The sequence below is a fragment of the Leptodactylus fuscus genome, chromosome 1 (genome assembly GCF_031893055.1).
Source record: "Leptodactylus fuscus isolate aLepFus1 chromosome 1, aLepFus1.hap2, whole genome shotgun sequence".
In the NCBI taxonomy this organism is placed as follows: Eukaryota; Metazoa; Chordata; class Amphibia; order Anura; family Leptodactylidae; genus Leptodactylus; species Leptodactylus fuscus.
The window spans coordinates 32,625,931-32,645,643 of record NC_134265.1 but is presented as its reverse complement, the minus strand read 5'-3'; the positions used below and the strand labels follow the sequence as shown (position 1 = coordinate 32,645,643).

The 19,713-nt window shown below is 45.7% G+C and overlaps 1 protein-coding gene across 8 annotated transcripts in view; it reads right to left on the bottom strand.

Moving 5' to 3' along the window:
• The window catches only part of LOC142198341 (von Willebrand factor A domain-containing protein 5A-like), a 94,026-nt gene that overhangs the window by 37,642 nt on the left and 36,671 nt on the right, over nucleotides 1-19,713 (bottom strand). For 3 of the 8 annotated variants that reach the window (XM_075269326.1, XM_075269318.1, XM_075269336.1), the window contains exons 19-21: nucleotides 16,992-17,066; nucleotides 15,123-15,249; nucleotides 13,218-13,841 (exon numbers count right to left, since the gene is read on the bottom strand). The exons of 1 other annotated variant lie outside the window; for it this stretch is intronic. In XM_075269326.1, coding sequence (XP_075125427.1) covers nucleotides 13,762-13,841; nucleotides 15,123-15,249; nucleotides 16,992-17,066 — 282 coding nt within the window. In that variant the 3' untranslated portion in view covers nucleotides 13,218-13,761. Of the gene's footprint in view, nucleotides 1-1,775; nucleotides 1,866-2,514; nucleotides 2,725-13,217; nucleotides 13,842-15,122; nucleotides 15,250-16,991; nucleotides 17,067-19,713 lie in introns of those variants that run through there. 4 more of the 8 variants (XM_075269352.1, XM_075269379.1, XM_075269346.1 and 1 more) reach the window with 3 other exon arrangements.

Sequence of the window (19,713 nt, the reverse complement as noted above, 5' to 3'; positions counted from 1 at the left end):
AGACACAGGTAACATGGCCAAAGTCATTAGGGACAGTATCTTTTCAGCAGTATCTCGGACTCAGCCTTTCCCCCCACCCACAGACTGCAGTAACAGCTGATCTGTGTGGGGTCCGGGTGTTAGAACCCAATAGATCCCATACGGATAACCTATCCTGTGGACTAGCGATCAGGGCTAATTAAAGGGGTTGTCCCATCACAAGGATCCTATCTATACTGCTTGTTAATGTGGATTTAAGACTTTTCCTAAATACATTGCTTCAGCAAAACTGTTTTGTTTGTCCAGGATCTTAATTTATTCAATTCATCGTTGACACAGCCCTTGGGCTTATCTGCTCAAAAGTCAAGTGACATAACTGCCTGCTCTCAGGGGGGGAGGGAGGAGGGCCAAGTGCACGGGAGCCAGCCTGGGGACAGTCTGACGCTGCACTACTGAGAGATACGGATTTCCAGGTACTATACAGGCCTGGGGACAGTCGGAGGCTGCACTATTGAGTGAAACTGATGTCCAGGTACTATACAGGCCTGACAGGATGTACAAAGGCTTTCAGTATTTATGAAATGTAGGAACAGGGACACTATGGGGGAGCTTTATGAGGTCCTCATATATCCTGTATCTCATTTTTGGCGAGGTAACACCTCCTGACGCATCCGATGCATCCTCTGGTAGGGCCGAGCACCAGCACTGAAACCTACACCATCTCATCTTTGGTATAGATTTTAGGCACTATGAACACCAATAAACTGATGTAAATGACCATAAATCTGGTGGGGCCGCTGGCCTATGTTCCTTTGCTGGAAAGCGGCAAGGGCAATATAAAAGAAGTCACAATTTTATTTTTTTTTTGCACATGCCTTGTATACCAAAAAACTAATATACATCATATATCTGCCACTATGGCAAGTGCGCTTCTTCCTGGACACGATATCTGATCATAGAAAAACCGGTATTTCTTATAGTATGCGGATCACTGACAATATAAACCCTCAGGCAAACATTTTTACCGTCTACACCCATCACAAGGAAATAGTCAAAGAAAAATGCAAAAGTCAGTCCCGATGTCACAGGGTCCCCGGTCTGTTCTCCAGGGTACGACTCGCTCCAGCGATGTCATCAATAGCCCCCCATGTGAACGTTGAGGGCACTGATGCTATCTTGTAGACTACATGTACCGTACCTCTGGTTACATATACCATATTACATACCAGATGAGTTGTACCTCTGTGTAGATACTATTATGTGTACAGTATGTACCGCACCTCCGTATACATATACTATAGATAGTATATGTATACGGAGTATACATATACTATCTTGTAGACTACAGGTACCGCACCTCCGTACACATATACCATATTACATACTAGATGAGTTGTATCTCTGTGTAGATATTATGTGTACAGTATGTACCGCACCTCCATATACATATACCATATTACATACTAGATGAGTTGTATCTCTGTGTAGATACTATTATGTGTACAGTATGTACCGCACCTCCGTATACATATACTATATTACATACTAGATGAGTTGTATCTCTGTGTAGATACTATTATGTGTACAGCATGTACCACACCTCCGTATACATACACTATATTACATACTAGGTGAGTTGTATCTCTGTGTAGATACTATTATGTGTACAGTATGTACCGCACCTCCATATACATATACTATATTACATACTAGATGAGTTGTACCTCTGTGTAGATACTATTATGTGTACAGCTTGTATCGCACCTCCGTACACATATACTATACCGTTACATTACCTCAATCAGTGTCTCTGCTTCTCCAGTGCTGAGCTCTAGATTTGTTTCTGTTACTTCCTGAACGCCTGTGTATAGGAGACGGCTGCTGTGTCATAATATGGGAGGGTCCCAATATGACAGAGAGAGGACGGGAAACTGTGCAGAGAGAGTGAACTGAACACACTGACCTGAAATACACCACCGTGATGCGGTATATACTGTACAAGGACTAGTCAAAGTATTCACGCCCTTTTTTTGCTGCAATACCAGATGATGTTCACACGACAGAATTTGGCACTGAAACTGAGGTGGATTCCAGCTCCTCAAACTAACCTCCATTGATTTCAATGAGAGACAGAGGCTGTTTTTTTTGCAGATTCCACCTGATATCTCCTATTAAAGTGAATAGAAGGTTTCACATTCCTGAGGCGGAATTTTTCGACTAGGAACAGAGTGTTCACACGGAGGAATTTGAGGCAGATTTCGCCCCCGAATCCAGAGCAGATTCCTCCCGGAATCCGTCTCCCATTGTTTTCAATGGGAAGCAGAGATCACAGCAGGACGCGGTGTCTATGGCTCGAGACTCCGTGCTGGTTAGGTCCATTCAACCGGGCCTAGTCCTTCTAGCAACAAGCCGCACCTGTCCCAACAACAGGGCACCGTATATCAGCACAATACAATATACAATAATGACTCAGCCAAACCATCTCACCTTACACCAAACAGCTGTGCAGTGTGAACAGCAGCTTTGTATACTTACAAATGGACTCTGCGGGGTGAATATAACCAAAAAATCTGATCAACTTGAATGTGAAATTAAACCGATGCAGTTTTATCCTTTCCTTGCTTTGTGCAGCTGCGCCCATCAGTATCCTGGAGAGCCCTGGCTAATTATAGTGGATTAACACTGGAAGGCCCGTCCATTCCTATCACTACAGCGGGACAATCCCTCCATGTCCTCACCAGCAGGAATGTGTGTGCAGGGGAAAGGAGGGATGACTGCCAGTAAATGGAGAGAGATCTGATCACAGCCCCTCCCCCACTTCATTTTTAATTCCTAACTACAGGATCTGTCCCATAGACTATGAGCAGACCTCATTCCGTATGTAAAGTCATTGTATGGGAAATGCATCTACTTGATACTGAAAGCACAGGTGTTGGAATCTTTGAAGATACAAGATGGAAGGGGGTATTATGACTGACAGGAGCAGTATGTACAACACAGTTCCTTTACCTAAAGCCGGCTACAGTCTATGAGATATGGCCCAGATGTATTTCATGTACCAAACCCTGAGCCAGGGTCGTCTATGATTGTCGGAGTCGATGCTTCGCCGAGGCTCTACCGTTCCGTGCAGGGGCGTAACTACCATAGAGGCAGTGGAGGCGGCTGCCACAGGGCCCGGGCCATTAGGGGGCCTGGTGATAGGGGCCACTATTGGGGATAATACTGTGTGCAGGGGCCACTATTGGGGATAATACTGTGCGCAGGGGCCACTATTGGGGATAATACTGTGTGCAGGGGCCACTATGGGACATAATACTGTGTGCAGGGGCCACTATTGGGGATAATACTGTGTGCAGGGGCCACTATTGGGGATAATACTGTGTGAAGGGGACAATATGGGGCATAATACTGTGTGCAGAGGCCACTATGGGACATAATACTGTGTGCAGGAGCCACTATGGGGGATAATACTGTGTGCAGGAGCCACTATGGAGGATAATACTGTGTGTAGGGGCCACTATGGGACATAATACTGTGTGCAGGGGCCACTATGGTGCATAATACTGTGTGCAGGGGCCACTATGGTGCATAATACTGTGTGCAGGGGACACTATGGGACATAATACTGTATACAGTGGCCACTAAGGGACATAATACTGTATACAGTGGCCACTAAGGGACATAATACTGTATGCAGGGGCCACTAATGGACATAATTCTGTGTGCATGGCTTACTAAGGGACATAATAGAGGGCGGAGGAGGGGTCGGTCGAGGTCTTCGGTGTCGGTTGGGGGGGGGGGGCCAATGCCAAAAGTTCGCCACGGGGCCCCGCCATTCCTAGTTACGCCACTGGTTCCGTGCTGTGCTCATGTTTTCTGTACGGAGACAATAGAGCTGCTAACATCAGGTCCGTATCTCACAAACCGAACCCAGCCTAAAGCATATACAGTATACATACAGATAATTGTACACAAGTCTCCACCATATTGAATAATGGGCATCCCTCGCCATTGTATAGTCACAAGTCTTTTCTATATTCTAAGCCAAATGACAACATTGGTTCGGCTACATCTTGATCAAAACTTGCAGAAATTTACAGCTCCTATTGAAGGGGAAGTACAGGACTAGACAGGCTCACGAAATCCAATTGGAAGGGTCACCAGCAGAGGGCATCCAGTATTTAACTCTTTGCTGGAGGACCATAGATTTATTTATATTATACAGGACTCTCAAGGAAGGTTTATAAGTTCTTATTTTATACTGATTATCACAGGATAGGTCATCAGCAGCACTGGCATTAGAGCGGGCAGACTGGGCAATTGCACAGGGCCCCCATTCACAAAGGGGCCTCCAGGATCAGGCTCCTGAATCCAAGGAGCTGCCCACATGTATCGGCATGGTGGTGTCAGCACCTGGCAAGCCCAAGCAAGTGTGGGGGTCCTATGGGCGGACAGGTGCTGACTGCCTCACTTTGTCTCCCCCCACTTACTTACCTTGTATCAAGGCTGACAATTCCTCCCCAACCCATCCCCCCACCCCTGAATCCATGATCCATTACATGGGGTTGCTGCAGCCCAGTGTGAGTAATCCCTGACTCGGCTCCAAGTATGTGTGTGTACATGTACATGTTCTGTCTTGTGTGTGTACACATATTTATCAGGATGATCACCATTAGATTTCCTAAGGTTATTGCTATATATGTAAATGGTGAAGGCCAGATAAGGATTGTAAGTGTGAAGCAAATTGAAAACTCTTAAGCTGAGGTCATATCTACGCTGGGCTCTCCGTTGTTCCAGTCTACCGGGAGATCTGGACCACTGTTTTAGCAGTTACATACGGACATTAGCGGACCCCATTGACTATAATGGGGTCCGCTGTTTCAAAACTGAAATCAGCAGAGAGAACAGACCAACTTACTTCAGTAAGTACTTCTGTCTCCACCAATTTTACCCACTGACTAGGGTTAAGACAATCTTGAGATTTCAGGATCATTTTTAAAATCCGATTTCCGATCATTTTCCATTTGAACCTGATCCCAATGCAAACGAATGGGATTTTTTTTTTAATAATCGAAGATTGGATTTTAAAAACAATCCTATTCACTACACAGCATGGAGTCTAAAAATTGAACGCTTTAATTGTTAGACTCCACGCTGTGTAGTGATTAAAAAAAAAAAAAATCCTCTGGCTACTTAGTCCTCCCTGGTGTCCACTTACCTGCACAGATCGCTGCCGCTGGTTCGGTCCCTGCTGTTCTCGCTCCTCTTCTCGCCTCGCTGCCCCTGCCTTCCAGGTTAGTGTTACAGACCTAGGATGAAGGCAGGGCTTGTGGTTTAGGAGAGTGTGGACGGGGAGATGATCTGTGCAGGTAAGTGTTAGCTACTAGAGATGTTAGCTAGTCTCCCATTAGAATGAATGGACGCAGTCGGCGTGCAGGGGGTTAAGCGGCCGGACGCTGGCACAGGCTGTGTGCCGGCTGCATCCATTCTTTCCTATGGGACCTAGCTAACATTGTTAGCTTTTCCCACAATGCTTGGCCGGTAGCAAAGCATTGTGGGAAATAACCTCCGACCTCGATCCTGCCTAAAAAGATCAGGATCGGAATTCCGATCGCGAAATTTACTCGATCACCGATCGCTCAACCCTACCACTGATATTGATATACATATGTATTATACACACACCAGAAGACAGAACATATGTGTGTAGATATATATATATATGGGGCTGTATATACAAGCTTCAGAGGCACTATATATAAATGCATATATATGTATACATATTGTGGGGAATCGCTCAGGTAGATCCTCGGTAGCAGTGCAGGAAACAGGGACACAGACACTGGATTGCACACAAGTTTAGGCTTTATTCACTTGTAGTGCATTAATTACCTTTGCACAGGCACAAATAAACAAAACAAAACCTTCTTGGCTGAGAACTAAACTAAACACAAGCAAACTTTTCCCTGTCTATACAGAAGCCTGGCTACCAGACTCCAACCTTGGCAACAACTATGGGTGACATAGTGCCTGCTTTGTAGATTCGGTTTGGACAGGTCAGCTCTGTCAGTGTGGTGCCACACTCCTAGTCTTCACACACAGACTATATCAGGTCTTGATTACCCAGCTGACCTCCATGGTGTGAGTCTTTACCATACACCCTTTAGGTGCCTGGCTGGGACATACCTGTCTTCCCAGACCACACCCTTCACTCTCTCACAATATATATATATATATATATATATATATATATATATATATATATATATATATATATATATGGTAGCTATGATAAGCGGACCCTAGGAACGGAAACCCCAATGCAGGCGTGAACCTAGCGTAGTGTTGAACTAAGCACTCCTTGTACAAGAGCAGGGGACATAAAGTGTAAAATATATTGGTCTTGATGATTCTTGAATTGTTATCTATGATGTTAGGAGTCCCTGCCTCTCTGTTACATACTGTCTCCTGGTGTTTACAATACAAGACAGTATGTCGTTGAGATGCAGGGACTCCTAACATCATAGACAACTATACTGCTAAGACCCTCCCCTATGTACACTGACTGTAAAGCAAAGCTATTTCCAAACCACGTAACAAAAAAAAAATAAAAAATAAAATTTGTTTCCCAGGGCGAGGCTCATCCTTTCTGTTATCAATTTTGTTTCTTTTTACTTTACAGGTCAGAGCAGGAATCCGTTTTCTGCATGTTGGCAGAGAGACTTGTTACCGGTGCCAGGCTGATTGTTAGCGAGAGTAAAAGGCTTTCTATTGGGCTGATCCATATTGCACAGAAGATAATACAAGGGGTCTGTGTGTTATCAATTTTTCACCCAGAAACATGCAACACACAGAAAACGATGGAAAAAATAATATTTATTGATCTGCTTTTCACAGACTGTACAGCACCTGAAATTTACAAGGTGTAAATAGCACTGATCTCTCACGTCTGTGGATGAGGCCTAAGGGGACGTTCACATGTAGGAATTTACCTCACATTGTTTTAAATAGGAAACGGAGATTGCAGCATGACACTGAAAAAATAAGTGTCCTGCTTGATCTTGCCCCAGATTCCGCGGCTCGATACTCCCTGGAGCAGGGGCGTAACTACCGTAGAGGCAGCAGAGGCGGCTGCCACAGGGCCCGGGCCATTAGGGGGCCTGGGGACAGCCGCTACCTCTGCGTTTTTTTTTTTTTTTTTTTAATAGGCTGTTTCGGGCCCTATTCACTTGCCGATCCTGGCTGGGCCGGGATCGGTAAGTGACACCGCGGGCCCCACAAACACTATCATTATACTCGGGGGCTTTGCAGACCCCTGAGTATAATGATCGGCGGACCGGGAGAGGTAAGGGAACGTAACAAACACTGTTACTTACCTCTCCACGATCCTGCCAGGCCTCCTTCCTGACGTCACATGAACCCGGCCTGCGTCCCCGGTCATGTGACGTCTGACGTCATTTCAGAAGGACGAGAGCGGCAGCAGAGAAGACAGCGTAGAAGCCGGGGACAGGTAAGAAACAGTAATTTTTTGTTTTTATTCCCCAGGGTCTCCAATTATTATACTCTGGGGTCTGAAAAGACCCCAGAGTATGATAATTGTTTATGGGTGTCCACTATGGGGTATAATACTGTGTGCGGGGAACACTATTGGGGATGATACTGTGTGCAGGGGCCACTATGGGGCATAATACGGTGTGCAGGGGCCAGTAAGGGACATAATACTGTGTGCAGGGGCCAGTAACGGACATAATACTGTGTGCAGGGGCCACTATTGGGGATGATACTCTGTGCATGGGCCACTATGGAGCATAATACTGTGTACAGGGGCCACTATGGGGGATAATACTGTGTGCAGGGGCCACTATGGGGGATAATACTGTGTGCAGGGGCCACTATGGAGCATAATACTGTGTGCAGGGGCCACTATGGAGCATAATACTGTGTGCAGGGGCCACTATGGGGGATAATACTGTGTGCAGGGGCCACGATGGGGGATAATACTGTGTGCAGGGTCACTATGGGACATAATACTGTGTACAGGGGTCACTATGGGGGATAATACTGTGTGCAGGGGCCACTATTGGGGATGATACTCTGTGCATGGGCCACTATGGAGCATAATACTGTGTACAGGGGCCACTATGGGGGATAATACTGTGTGCAGGGGCCACTATGGGGGATAATACTGTGTGCAGGGGCCACTATGGAGCATAATACTGTGTGCAGGGGCCACTATGGAGCATAATACTGTGTGCAGGGGCCACTATGGGGGATAGTACTGTGTGCAGGGGCCACTATGGGGGATAATACTGTGTGCAGGGGCCACGGTGGGGGATAATACTGTGTGCAGGGTCACTATGGGACATAATACTGTGTGCAGGGGCCACTATGGGGCATAATACTGTGTGCAGGGGCCACTAAGGGACACAATAGAATGCAGAGGAGGGGTCGGTTGGTGTCGGTAGGGGGGGGGCCATGTCAAAGGTTCGCCATGGGGCCCCGCCATTCCTAGTTACGCCACTGTCCTGGAGATAGGCCCATTTACCTTCCACCAGTGTGAACAGAACCTAGGGCCCATATTATAGCAACATAAAGCTCATAATATCCACTGCTGATCAGTGCAGATGTTATAAAGTCGCTCCTACAAGGATTTCTCCCCTCGGATCCATGGGTCTGATCGTGGTCTAAAAAGAACAAGAAATAATATTATGGGGTCCGCCAAGTTTCCACCCAAAATCGTTGCAGAGAAAAGTCCCCGAACGCTAGTGTGAACTAACCCTCTGAGGGTCACTTATTAACATCTTTGCTTCCGGAGATGGACATATGCCACACTGCATCCTGTGCTGTGATAGATCTCCTTCTGTGATTTTGTGGGTTGTGTCCAATATACCCAGAGATTGGAGGGAGAGCTCGGCAGTAACACAGCTCAGCTCTAACCACAAGTGCCAGGACCATTGTCACCCCATACATAAGACTGGGTGACTAAGACTTTTGACACATATTTTCAGTTTCAAGCCCTTATATTCGTAAAATTACTTATGCACAGTTTGTTTTTTCCTTTAAATCTTAAATGTGGTAAAAATGCCAAAACCTGAGCAAAAAAAAATAAAATAATCAATTTATATGAGACTATTCGAAATTTCATTTTGAATAACCTGTAAAATTGTGGCTGAAATAGAAAAAATTCTCCATAAAGTATGATTAATACAGAATAGTTATGGCAACCTTCTATAGCTTAGCTAAAGTTCACAAGAGGCTCACACCCCTGAAAGATCATCCCATTTTCTTGGCCATAGGGAGTCTATTGCAGGGGGCAAAAGTCTACTTAGACACAATACTATGCCCCTTTGTTATCCTGTTACCTTCCTCTGTCTGTGACATCTTGGATGTGTTATGCAGGTGTCAAGGTCTGAGGTTACTAGGTGGGGTGGCATAGACACAAAAGTCCAGATTCTTTAGTCCAAAACAAAGGTAGAGTTTATTTTTACTCAAAAAGGTAGTGCAGCAACAAAAGGAAACAATACAAAAATAAATCCATGCCCGGCTAGGCTCTAACTAAACATAGAATAGGTTACCTCACCTAGAATAACAGAATCCAAAAGCCAGTTGAGTCATTCTGGACACAGCTGCAAAAATATGACCTCTCTGTCAGCTTTCCAGCCAAGCTCTCCCAAAGTCTGCTGCTGGAGCTGGCTTCTTAAGCCTCCTTGACGAGGAGACTCTGGGGATGTTCCGGCACCAACTCATCTGCAAAGTGTGGACTGGAGGGGGGTGGAATGACAGGTCCCACTACCAACCTACCTGCCATTCCTAAAAATACAGCCCAGTAACCCGTAACTTTGAAATAACACTCAGCAGAGAGAATTACCTGCTGAGAAACATTCTTTCTGGAGTTTTCTCATCTCACCCACCTGAGTAGTCTGGGTGAGATGTACACCCCCTCCATTACCTGACCAGCCATCGGCTTACATATCCCCCCCTCTTCTCCAGACTGGAGGGCTGGGCATTTGTGGCCATCAAACAAGGGACCCTTGACAGGGCATCAGCATTTCCCAATAATTTCCCGGGTCTATGCTCCACTGAAAGAAAAATTTTGCAAGTATAGGAACCATCTGGTAACCCTAGCATTTCAGTCCTTATTCATTTTCGTCCATGTAAGAGGAGCATGATCAGTTATTAACTTAAACTTTCTGCCCATGAGGTAATACCTCAGGGCATCCAGTGCCCACTTAATGGCCAAGTACTCCCTTTCCACAATGGCATAGTTTTACTCAGCAGGGGACAGCTTCCTGCTCAGGTACATTACTGGATGCTCCTCACCATTTATAACCTGGGACAGCACTGCTCCTAGACCTGCATTTGCGGCATCTGTCTGCACCAGGAACTCCTTCCTAAAGTCAGGGGCTATTAGCACTGGCTGCTGGCCTAGAGCTTGCTTTAACCTCTGGAACGCCTCCTCTGCCTCTGGTGTCCAGTGGATCATCACTGACTTCCCACCTTTCGTCAGGTCAGTGAGAGGAGCTGCAATAGAGGCAAAGTTTGGCACAAACCTCCGATAGTAGCCCACAATGCCAGGAAATGCCCTGACTTGCTTCTTGGTCAGTGGTCTTGGCTAGTTCTGTATTGCCTCCACCTTATTGATTTGGGGCTTTATTACCCCTTTACCAATGACATAGCCCAGGTACTTGGCTTCCTCCAGCCCTAAAGCACATTTCTCAGGGTTAATAGTAAGGCCTGCCTCACTTATGGAGTCCAGTACTGCCTGCACCTTAGAGATGACTTCCCCAGTCTGGACTATGAATGACCACATCGTCCAAGTAAGCCACTGCGTAGTCACGATGTGGTCGCAAGATCTGGTCCATCAACCTCTGAAAGGTAGCAGGAGCTCCATGCAAACCAAATGGCATAACCCTGTACTGGAACAGACCATCAGGAACAACAAAGGCAGTTTTCTCCTTGGCTTCCTTAGACAAAGGTATTTGCCAGTAACCTTTTGTCAGGTCCAGTGTGGTTATGTACCTGGCATTACCCAACTTTTCAATAAGCTCATCAACCCTGGGCATGGGATAAGCGTCAAATTTGGAAATCTCATTCAGTTTTCTAAAATCATTGCAAAACCTCCAAGTACCATTGGGCTTTGGTATCAATACAATTGGGTTAGACCACTCACTTTTGGATTCCTCAATTACCCCTAACTCCAGCATATGTTTAACCTCAGCTGACAATACCTGCCTACGTACCTCTGGTATTCTGTAGGGTTTGAGGTTTACTTTCCTCCCAGGTTCTGTCTCTACATGGTGCTCTATCAGGTGGGTACGCCCTGGTAGATCAGAGAACTTGCGTCTATTCTTCCACAGAAACTCTCTTGCCTCCTGTTGGGGCACTGAGAGGGTCTCATTCACACGGACTGGAGGGATTGGTGGCAACAAATAACCCACCTCTGTATTTGAGGCCACCAAGGTTTCCCTCTGGTTCCAGGGCTTAATCAAGTTCACATGGTAGATTTGAAAAGGCTTCCTTTTCCCTGGTTGGTGAACCTTAGGGTGAATTCACACTGAGTAAACGCTAGCTTATTCTGAACGTAAAACACTTTCAGAATAAGTGGCGTATAAAGCAGCTCCATTCATTTCTATGGGAGCCGGCATACGAGCGCTCCCCATAGAAATGAATGGGCTGCTTCTTTCACTCCGAGCAGTCCCATTGAAGTGAATGGGAAGTGCCGGCGTGTACGCTCCGGCATGAGCAGAGCTTGCCGTACACGCAGCGCTTCCCATTCACTTCAATGGGACTGCTCGGAGTGAAAGAAGCAGCCCATTCATTTCTATGGGGAGCGCTCGTATGCCGGCTCCTATAGAAATGAATGGAGCTGCTTTATACGCCGCTTATTCTGAACGTGTTTTACGTTCAGAATAAGCTAGCGTGAATTCACCCTTATAGTTGACTGGCCCTACTTTTTCCACAATTTCATATGGACCTTGCCATTTTGCTAAGAACTTGCTCTCCACAGTAGGCACCAAAATAAGGACTCTGTCCCCTGGGTTAAACTCTCGGACTCTGGCAGAACAATTGTAAATTCTGCTTTGGGCCTCTTATGCTCTTTGCAGATGTTCTTTTACAATTGGCATGCCTGTTGAAATGCGGTCCTTGAGCTACATGGTCTATGACACTATGGTATGGGGAAGCCTTCATTTCCCAGGTTTCTTTCCATTCAGGGGGGTCCTCAAGCGGAATTCCCAAACGCAAACCCAAACGCTGATGTGAAATGGGCCTTACACTACTTAAGTGCAGGCAAAAAATGCTAGTAGAGATAGTAGAGACACGGATCAAATATGTTCAGACAAGTTTAGACAAAAAAAAAAAAAAAAAATAATGAATCATCTCTGATATGCAAAAACACAATTATACTCTACAACTGGGGAGAAGGACTGTAATTTCCTGTACTCTGTAATGTTAGGCCGGGTTCACACGGGGGCTTTTTAAATTGGATTTTGACACGGAGGCCACCTCAGAATCCAGTCCAAAAAATGACTAGAGCCGTGACTGGATGCCTATGCAGTGGATATAGTGCACCGGCATCTAGTCACGGCATTCTGCTCCGGATTAGGTCCGAACGAATGAATCAGCCGCAGAATACGCCTGAAGAAAGGGTATGTCGCTTCGTTTGTTCCCGCTCGCGGAAAAAGGAACCCATTAAAATTGAATGGGAGGTGGTTTTTGGAGCCGGATTTTGACGTGAATTCCGTGTCAAAAGCCACATGAAAAACTCCTGCGTGAACCCAGCCTTAGGTGTATTGCCACTACTACTTTTATGTATGGGGTCAAATTGACCCCTTCGGTACTTATAGGCATTAATTGTAAAATCTGGGCCTCTCAAAAAATTACAATTCATTTTTACATCCTAAAGTATACACTACCATGAATAAATAAAAGTAAGTACACCATCTAAAGTGTTTTGTAGGGAGGAGTCCTCTCCTGAAGGCATCAGAGCCCTTGTGAGTAAAATCGCAGGGATTTAATGCCCTTACATAGCAGATGGAGACCTAATGGAGGTCCCCAGGCCTGCCTTCTGTAAAGTCCAAAGGCATGGCCTAATAGGATGTCTGTCAGAATAGGAAAGGCATTATAATACATTGCACTACGATAGATGTAGCATTGGACCCATTCTTCATGTTAGCCCTGTGGTAGATCTGCTCCTCTGATGGATACAGATAACCATGACACCAATATTTGATCAATAACTGTAGTTTATTGATGATCATACACATAGTGGAGCGAAACAATAAGGATGAGATCAATTTACTAACAAAACAATGTATCAAAATCTTAAAACTATCTTATAGAAACATAGAAAGGGTTAATAAGAAGTACCAGTAAAACCCTACATAATACACTGTGGATGATGGTGGGCAATCGATCGTCGCTTTGTGAATGGATTGTACCCCCCATCCCCATCCCACTTGGTTGTAGCAAAGCCATAGAAGACTAACTTCTTGTTTGCTCATAGAAATTGCCACTTCGGTTCCACCACTATTTCTGGTGGAGTCATCCTTTACATATTAATGATATGTGGCTATGGAAGCCACTGTATAAAATGAATATAACTCTACACGTAGGACGTGTATCTGTGGCATGTGTCCTATATGAAGGGTAATAAGGCACGTATACTGTATACTATTATACAATCTGAATCCATAGTAAAGACAGAAGCAGCGACATTCTGGAGGGCCGAAACATCCCAGGGTTCAGGATGAGAAGCCTCCGCCATCTTTATTCTTCTTCTCCTCACAGGCCAAACACTTTCAGGTCCACAGAGGACTTCAGCAGCTCATTCCCAGCTCTGACAAACTGATCCAGGGAGGAACCTGGGAAAATAGGAAACGTTCCCTGGTTAGGACCATCAGTAGTATTAGATATGTCAATGGTCACAGCGAGGAGCTCAATAGCTGTGACTAAGAATATTGTATTATGGAGCCATATTTGTCCCAAATGGAATGTGGACTGGTAATCAAAAAATTGTTTCAACACTTTGCCTCCTGTAAAGAAATAGGATTAAAAGAGATAAAAAAAATTAGGGGCAACATGGTGGCTCAGTGGTTAGCACTGCAGCCTTGCAGCGCTAAAGTCCTGGGCTCGAATCCTACCAGGAACAACACCTGCAAGGAGTTTGTATGTTCTCCCTGTATTTGCGTGGATTTCCTCCCATTCTACAAAGATGTACTGATAGGGAAAAATGTACATCGTGATCCCTATAAATAAAAGTCAGAGCTTCCAAAAATTGTATCAATAAAACTCCATCTAGCCCCCACATAAAAAGATGCCTTACCCTGCACCATACACATAAGGATAAAAAAGTAAATTTTTTGAAAAGATATCAGAACATTAGAAATATTCTATAAATTTGGTATTGCTGTGATTGTACTGATCCACAGAATATAGCTAAGGGCGGGTTCACATCTGCGCCCGGGGTCTCCGTTCTTCCTGCATGAAACTGGGCAGGAAACGGAAACTTGCAGGCATTTTTCAAACCCATTCATTTGAATGGGTTTGAAAAGTGTCCGGCCATGAGCGTCGGTGAGCATTTTGTGCTCTCAGTGGCGAAAGTTTTTTTTTAACCGGACACAAAGTCGGACATGCAGTACTTTGTGTCCGGTTTAAAAAGAAAAACGGTTTTGCTGCGGAGAGCCCAAAACGCTCACGGCCGGAAACGGTCTGACAAGTTTCCGTCTTCTGCCGACTGAAGACGGAAACCTAAGTACGGAGACCGAACGCTGGTGTGAACCCAACGTAACATGTTATTTGTACCACGTGAATTTGGCACACGTTTTTTTTTTCCATTTCCACCTCATTCCAAATTTTTTTTCCAGGTTCCCAGTACATTGTATAGGATATTGAATGATGCCATTACAAAACTCAATTTGTCCCGCAAACAATAAGCCCTCATGTGACTCTGAACTGAAAAAAACCCACCAAAAATGTATGGCTCTTGGAAGGTGGAGAAGAAAAAACAGATGCACAAAAACTAAAATTGAATCGGTCTTTAAGGAGTTAAAAAAAAACCCTCTTGCACCCTAGCACCCTAACCCACCATAGGTCTTGTACACTGACATCATTATTAGGACATGGTCAGGTCTCTGAGATATTACCTGCTTTGGCCCTGAGCCAGGAGACGGCCTTTCCCTCCAGTAATTCCCATTCCTCTCTCTGGTCCAGACAAGAAGCATGGAGCCAGATCACTGCCAGGACCGTCGCCCACACCGAGGGCTCCACATTCTAGTGAGAAATACATGAATTGGAGTAAAATATATTAGTTACATTGTACAAAATGGACATTAGATTGGAGGACACAAACATGAGCCCAGAGTCATATATGCACTGAGACTGCAGATGAGGCACATAGAGAAATAAGCCGTATGCATGGAAGGCGTTGGAAACTCAGGAGCAAACTCGAGTATTCAACTTCAATCCAATCACACGTCACTACAGAGACCTCCATAGAACTGCAATACCAAAACTGCAGGTAAGAGGTATTGATCGGGGCCACTTGGGAAATAAAGGTGAGGACATGATGACTGGGTTACTTTTTCATCATTTAAGAAAACAAATTATTATTTATATTACACTATTTTACTTGTTTAATGAATATATGTGCATTCCGCTCTCCTTGTTTTCCCCGGGCTGTCTCTACCCATTTAGTGTCACTTTCCCTTTCACCATTATAATTTAGTCACTTTTGGAGTTTCCACATTTTGTTTATCTTTGTCACTTATTCACTCAATTGATCAAATTTTTATGATCATAATTTGATTTTTATTGAAGAAAATTGTTTTCAAAACAACAGCGGGCCAAAGTGAAGAAAGACAAAAACCCGTGGCCGAATCGGGCCGTACAGTACTATACGTCAAGTACAATAATCCAAACAACCTCTTATCTAATATAGACACTCAGGAACATACGCAATGGCCACAAAAGCATGAACAGTAGCAGGGTCGGACTGGGGTGCCTAGGGCCCACCAGTGGGATTATTTCCAGGGGCCCACCCTACTGCCATATGTAATATCGCCCGTCCAGTTTTTGCCATTCTACACGTTTAAAGTGCATTTTCACGCACAATACAGTGTGCAAAACAGCTATGGCTACACTACTACTTCCTTCATGCAACCAAAGATCGCAGTGTCCCTTTGGGACTCTTTCACATTAGTGAATGGAGTCGCATTGGGTCCCTCAGGTTGCAATGTGACTCCATTCACTAACATGAGTGAAAGAATCACAGGGCGACACATCTTTGGTTGCATGACGGAAGTTATAGTGTAGCCATAGCCTTATGCTAGGTTCACAACAGCGGCAAGCTCTCCGTCATACAGGTCCACCATGGGACCAGAATGACGGAGAGGTGGACTATCAAAATGGCGGTGGCAGACCTCATTAACATAATGAAGTCCGCCAGGTGTCAGCCATTTTCAGGCATTGTCAGGCAGATAAGGGTATGTTCACACATCAGTATGCCATCCGTCCGTTTGAATTCAGTTTGACACTTCAAAATGGACTGAGGCACATACTGATTGTATACTGACACCTTTTTATGCTGATAGCAAACGCTCTCCGTCCCCTAGAGGACAGATAAGGGGATTACAAGTAGCAATTGTAAACAGAGTAGAGATCAGTATGTGCATCAGTCCGTTTTGAAGTGTCAAACTGAATTCAAACGGACGGATGGCATACTGATGTGTGAACATATCCTAAGTCCTCAGCGTTTCTAAAACGTGGATATTGTTATGCTGGAGCTCTAGAAAATGGCACCAGCATAACAATAGAGTGGGACATTATCTATGGGGTGGGTGGACTACAACTCTCAACAGTTCCAGGGCATCTGGAGCTGCTGGGAGTTGTAGTAATTGAAAGATTTGGGGGCATCTTTCAATTGTCCACCTCAGACAGCGGGGGGATTGTGGGTGCTAGCAGTACCACTACAATAAATTACAACATTACAATAAATACAATGCAGTAATACTCACAGGAGACGTCTTCCCACATTTCCCGTCTCTTCCCTTTGGACCGCCATGACCACTTCTTCCAGCTGTGACTTGACTCTGTAAAGTTTGAAACACAAGACAACTTTGACTCCTCACTTCTCCACACATCCAACCCATATATATATATATATATATATATATATATATATATATATATATATATATATATATATATATATGTATTATATATCACAGCAGCCCCTGCAGCCTATATTATGCCCCACAGTGGCACAATAGACTGTGGGGCATAATAGAGGTTGCAGGGGGGCCACTGTAGGGCATAATAGAGGTTACAGGGGCCACAGTGGACCTTTCAAGCTCTATTATGCCCCACAGTTGCACGCCCATGAACTATTATTATACTCGGCGGTCTTTTCAGACCCTGAGTATAATAATCGGAGCCCCAGGGGAGGTGAGAGAACATAATAAACACTGTTACTCACCTCGCCGGGATCAGATTTTACTCCTAGCAGGCTTTGGGCCTATATGGTAATGTGTCAGACGTCACGTGGTCTGGGATATTACCATATAGGCCCAAAGCCTGTGCTAGCAGTAACATATAGGCCCAAAGCCTGTGGTAGCAGTAACAGCCTGTTACCATACAGGCCTAAAGCCTGTGCTAGCAGTAACAGGTTATTACTACTACCACAGGCTTCGGGCCTATATGTTACTGCTAGAACAGGCTTCGGGCCTATATGGTAATATTCCAGACCACGTGACGTCTGGGCATTACCATATAGCCCCGAAGCCAGCTAGGAGTAACACCGGATCCCGGAGAGGTGAGTAACACTGTTTATTATGTTCTCTCACCTCCCCTGGGGCCCCGATTGTTATACTCGGGGGTCTGAAAAGAAGCGGGGGCGGCAGTGAGCAGGTCCGGGTTGGTAAATAGGCTGCTGCCTGCTGGTAGATACTCCAGCAGGCAGCGGCCTATTATAAAACAAAAAAAAAAAAGTTATTATACTTACCGACCGCGCGCTGCTGCTGCTCCCGCCGCATGCTCTTCTCTCAGACGTCTGTGTATCAGCGTAGGCGGCGCTATTTCTTAGGATTAGGGGAGGCGCCCTAAGCGCCTCCCCTAATCCTCCTCTGACATGGGCAGGGGCCCGATTGAAATCATTTTAGCATAGGCAGGGGCCCGATCATCAATGGGGTGGTTAGGGGCCCCTGCCTATGCTAAAATGATTAGTAGTATAGTCGGGGCCCGGGGGCCCACCGGGGGATCCCCCGGTGCTCCGGCGGGCCAGTCCGACCCTGAACAGTAGTCCTAGCAGTTCTCGAGTGGCAGCTAATAACGTTCCAAACAGGGCCTGGAGCAAGGTAAGGGGGTGGGGGTAGGGAAAAGAGGGACAGGGAAGGTGGTGCAAGAATAGGGCAGGGAGGAAAACAAACATTGTTAAAAGTAAAAACAAATTTGGCATAATAAAGTCAATAAGTATCTAAGAGCAAAAACAACCCCCAAACCCCCCATGTTCAGAACAGAATGGTGCAATACAAATAAGAATGGCAATGATAAGGAGGTCGGTATACAAATAGAAGTGCAAGCGGCCACAACAATTGGAGTACCAACAATAATAATAGTAACCATGATCCAATGCACGTGACCCGTTATGGAATTGGAATAGGGGTGGAGAGGGGATTCTTGGCCCGGGGATTTCTATTATCCTCCATAAAAGCGGACCAGATGGCCCATCTGGATCAGAAACGGAAGAAGGTATGGTTTTTTGTGGCCAACACCCGCTCCAGGGTGAAAGCCAAGTCCACATGATGGATCAGCTCATTTATTGTCATACAGGGTGTAGACAACCACTGCCTCACCATCATGTATCTGACCGCTAGAATTATCTGACCCAGCACCACATGCATATCCGTGGGGAAAGACCCAGTGAAGGCATAACGCCAGCCCTGGGGAGGGGGACATGGGGAGACCAGCTACAGCGGACATGATGCCGAAGACCGTGGTCCAATAGGCCTGAAGCAGGGGGCATTCCTACCACATGTGCAATAGAGTGCCTTCACAACCGCAACCCCGCCAGCAGAGTCTCGAGAAGGAGGCATCAATATGCGCCAACTAGAGATAAGTGAACAGTAAAATATTCGATATTCGTTTCTAATAGCCCCTCAATATTCGACTTTTCAAACGTATATCGAACCCCATTATAGTCTATGGGGAAAAAATGCTTGTTTCAGGGGAACCCACCATTCGACTCAGGAGGGTCACCAAGTCCACTATGACACCCCAGGAAATGATGCCAACACCTCAGCAATGCAACTGGGACAGCAGGGGAAGCATGTCTGGGGGCATCTAACATGCCCAAGTCACAGTATTACGTCGGGATCCCTGTTAGCTTGCGATATGTGGGAGCTGACTTTTTCCCTTGGGAATGCATTGGCCAGTGTTGATTGGCCGAATGCCATACAGAGTACAGCATTCGGCCGATCAACGCTGGTTCTGCCGGAGGCTCGTCTGTGAGGAGGCATAGTCTAAGATCGGACCAGAATGGAGACTGCTGTGGACCGATCTTAGACTCCGCCTCCTCCGACAGATCCAGCGTTGATTGGCCAAATGCTGTACTCTGTATGGCATTCGGCCAATCAATGCTGGTCAATGCATTCCTATGCCGAGATGTAGCAGTGCTGGCCGTGCGCTCAGCTCGGCTACTCCGGAGATGCAGCAGAGCTGAGTGTACAGCAGGGTTCAGTG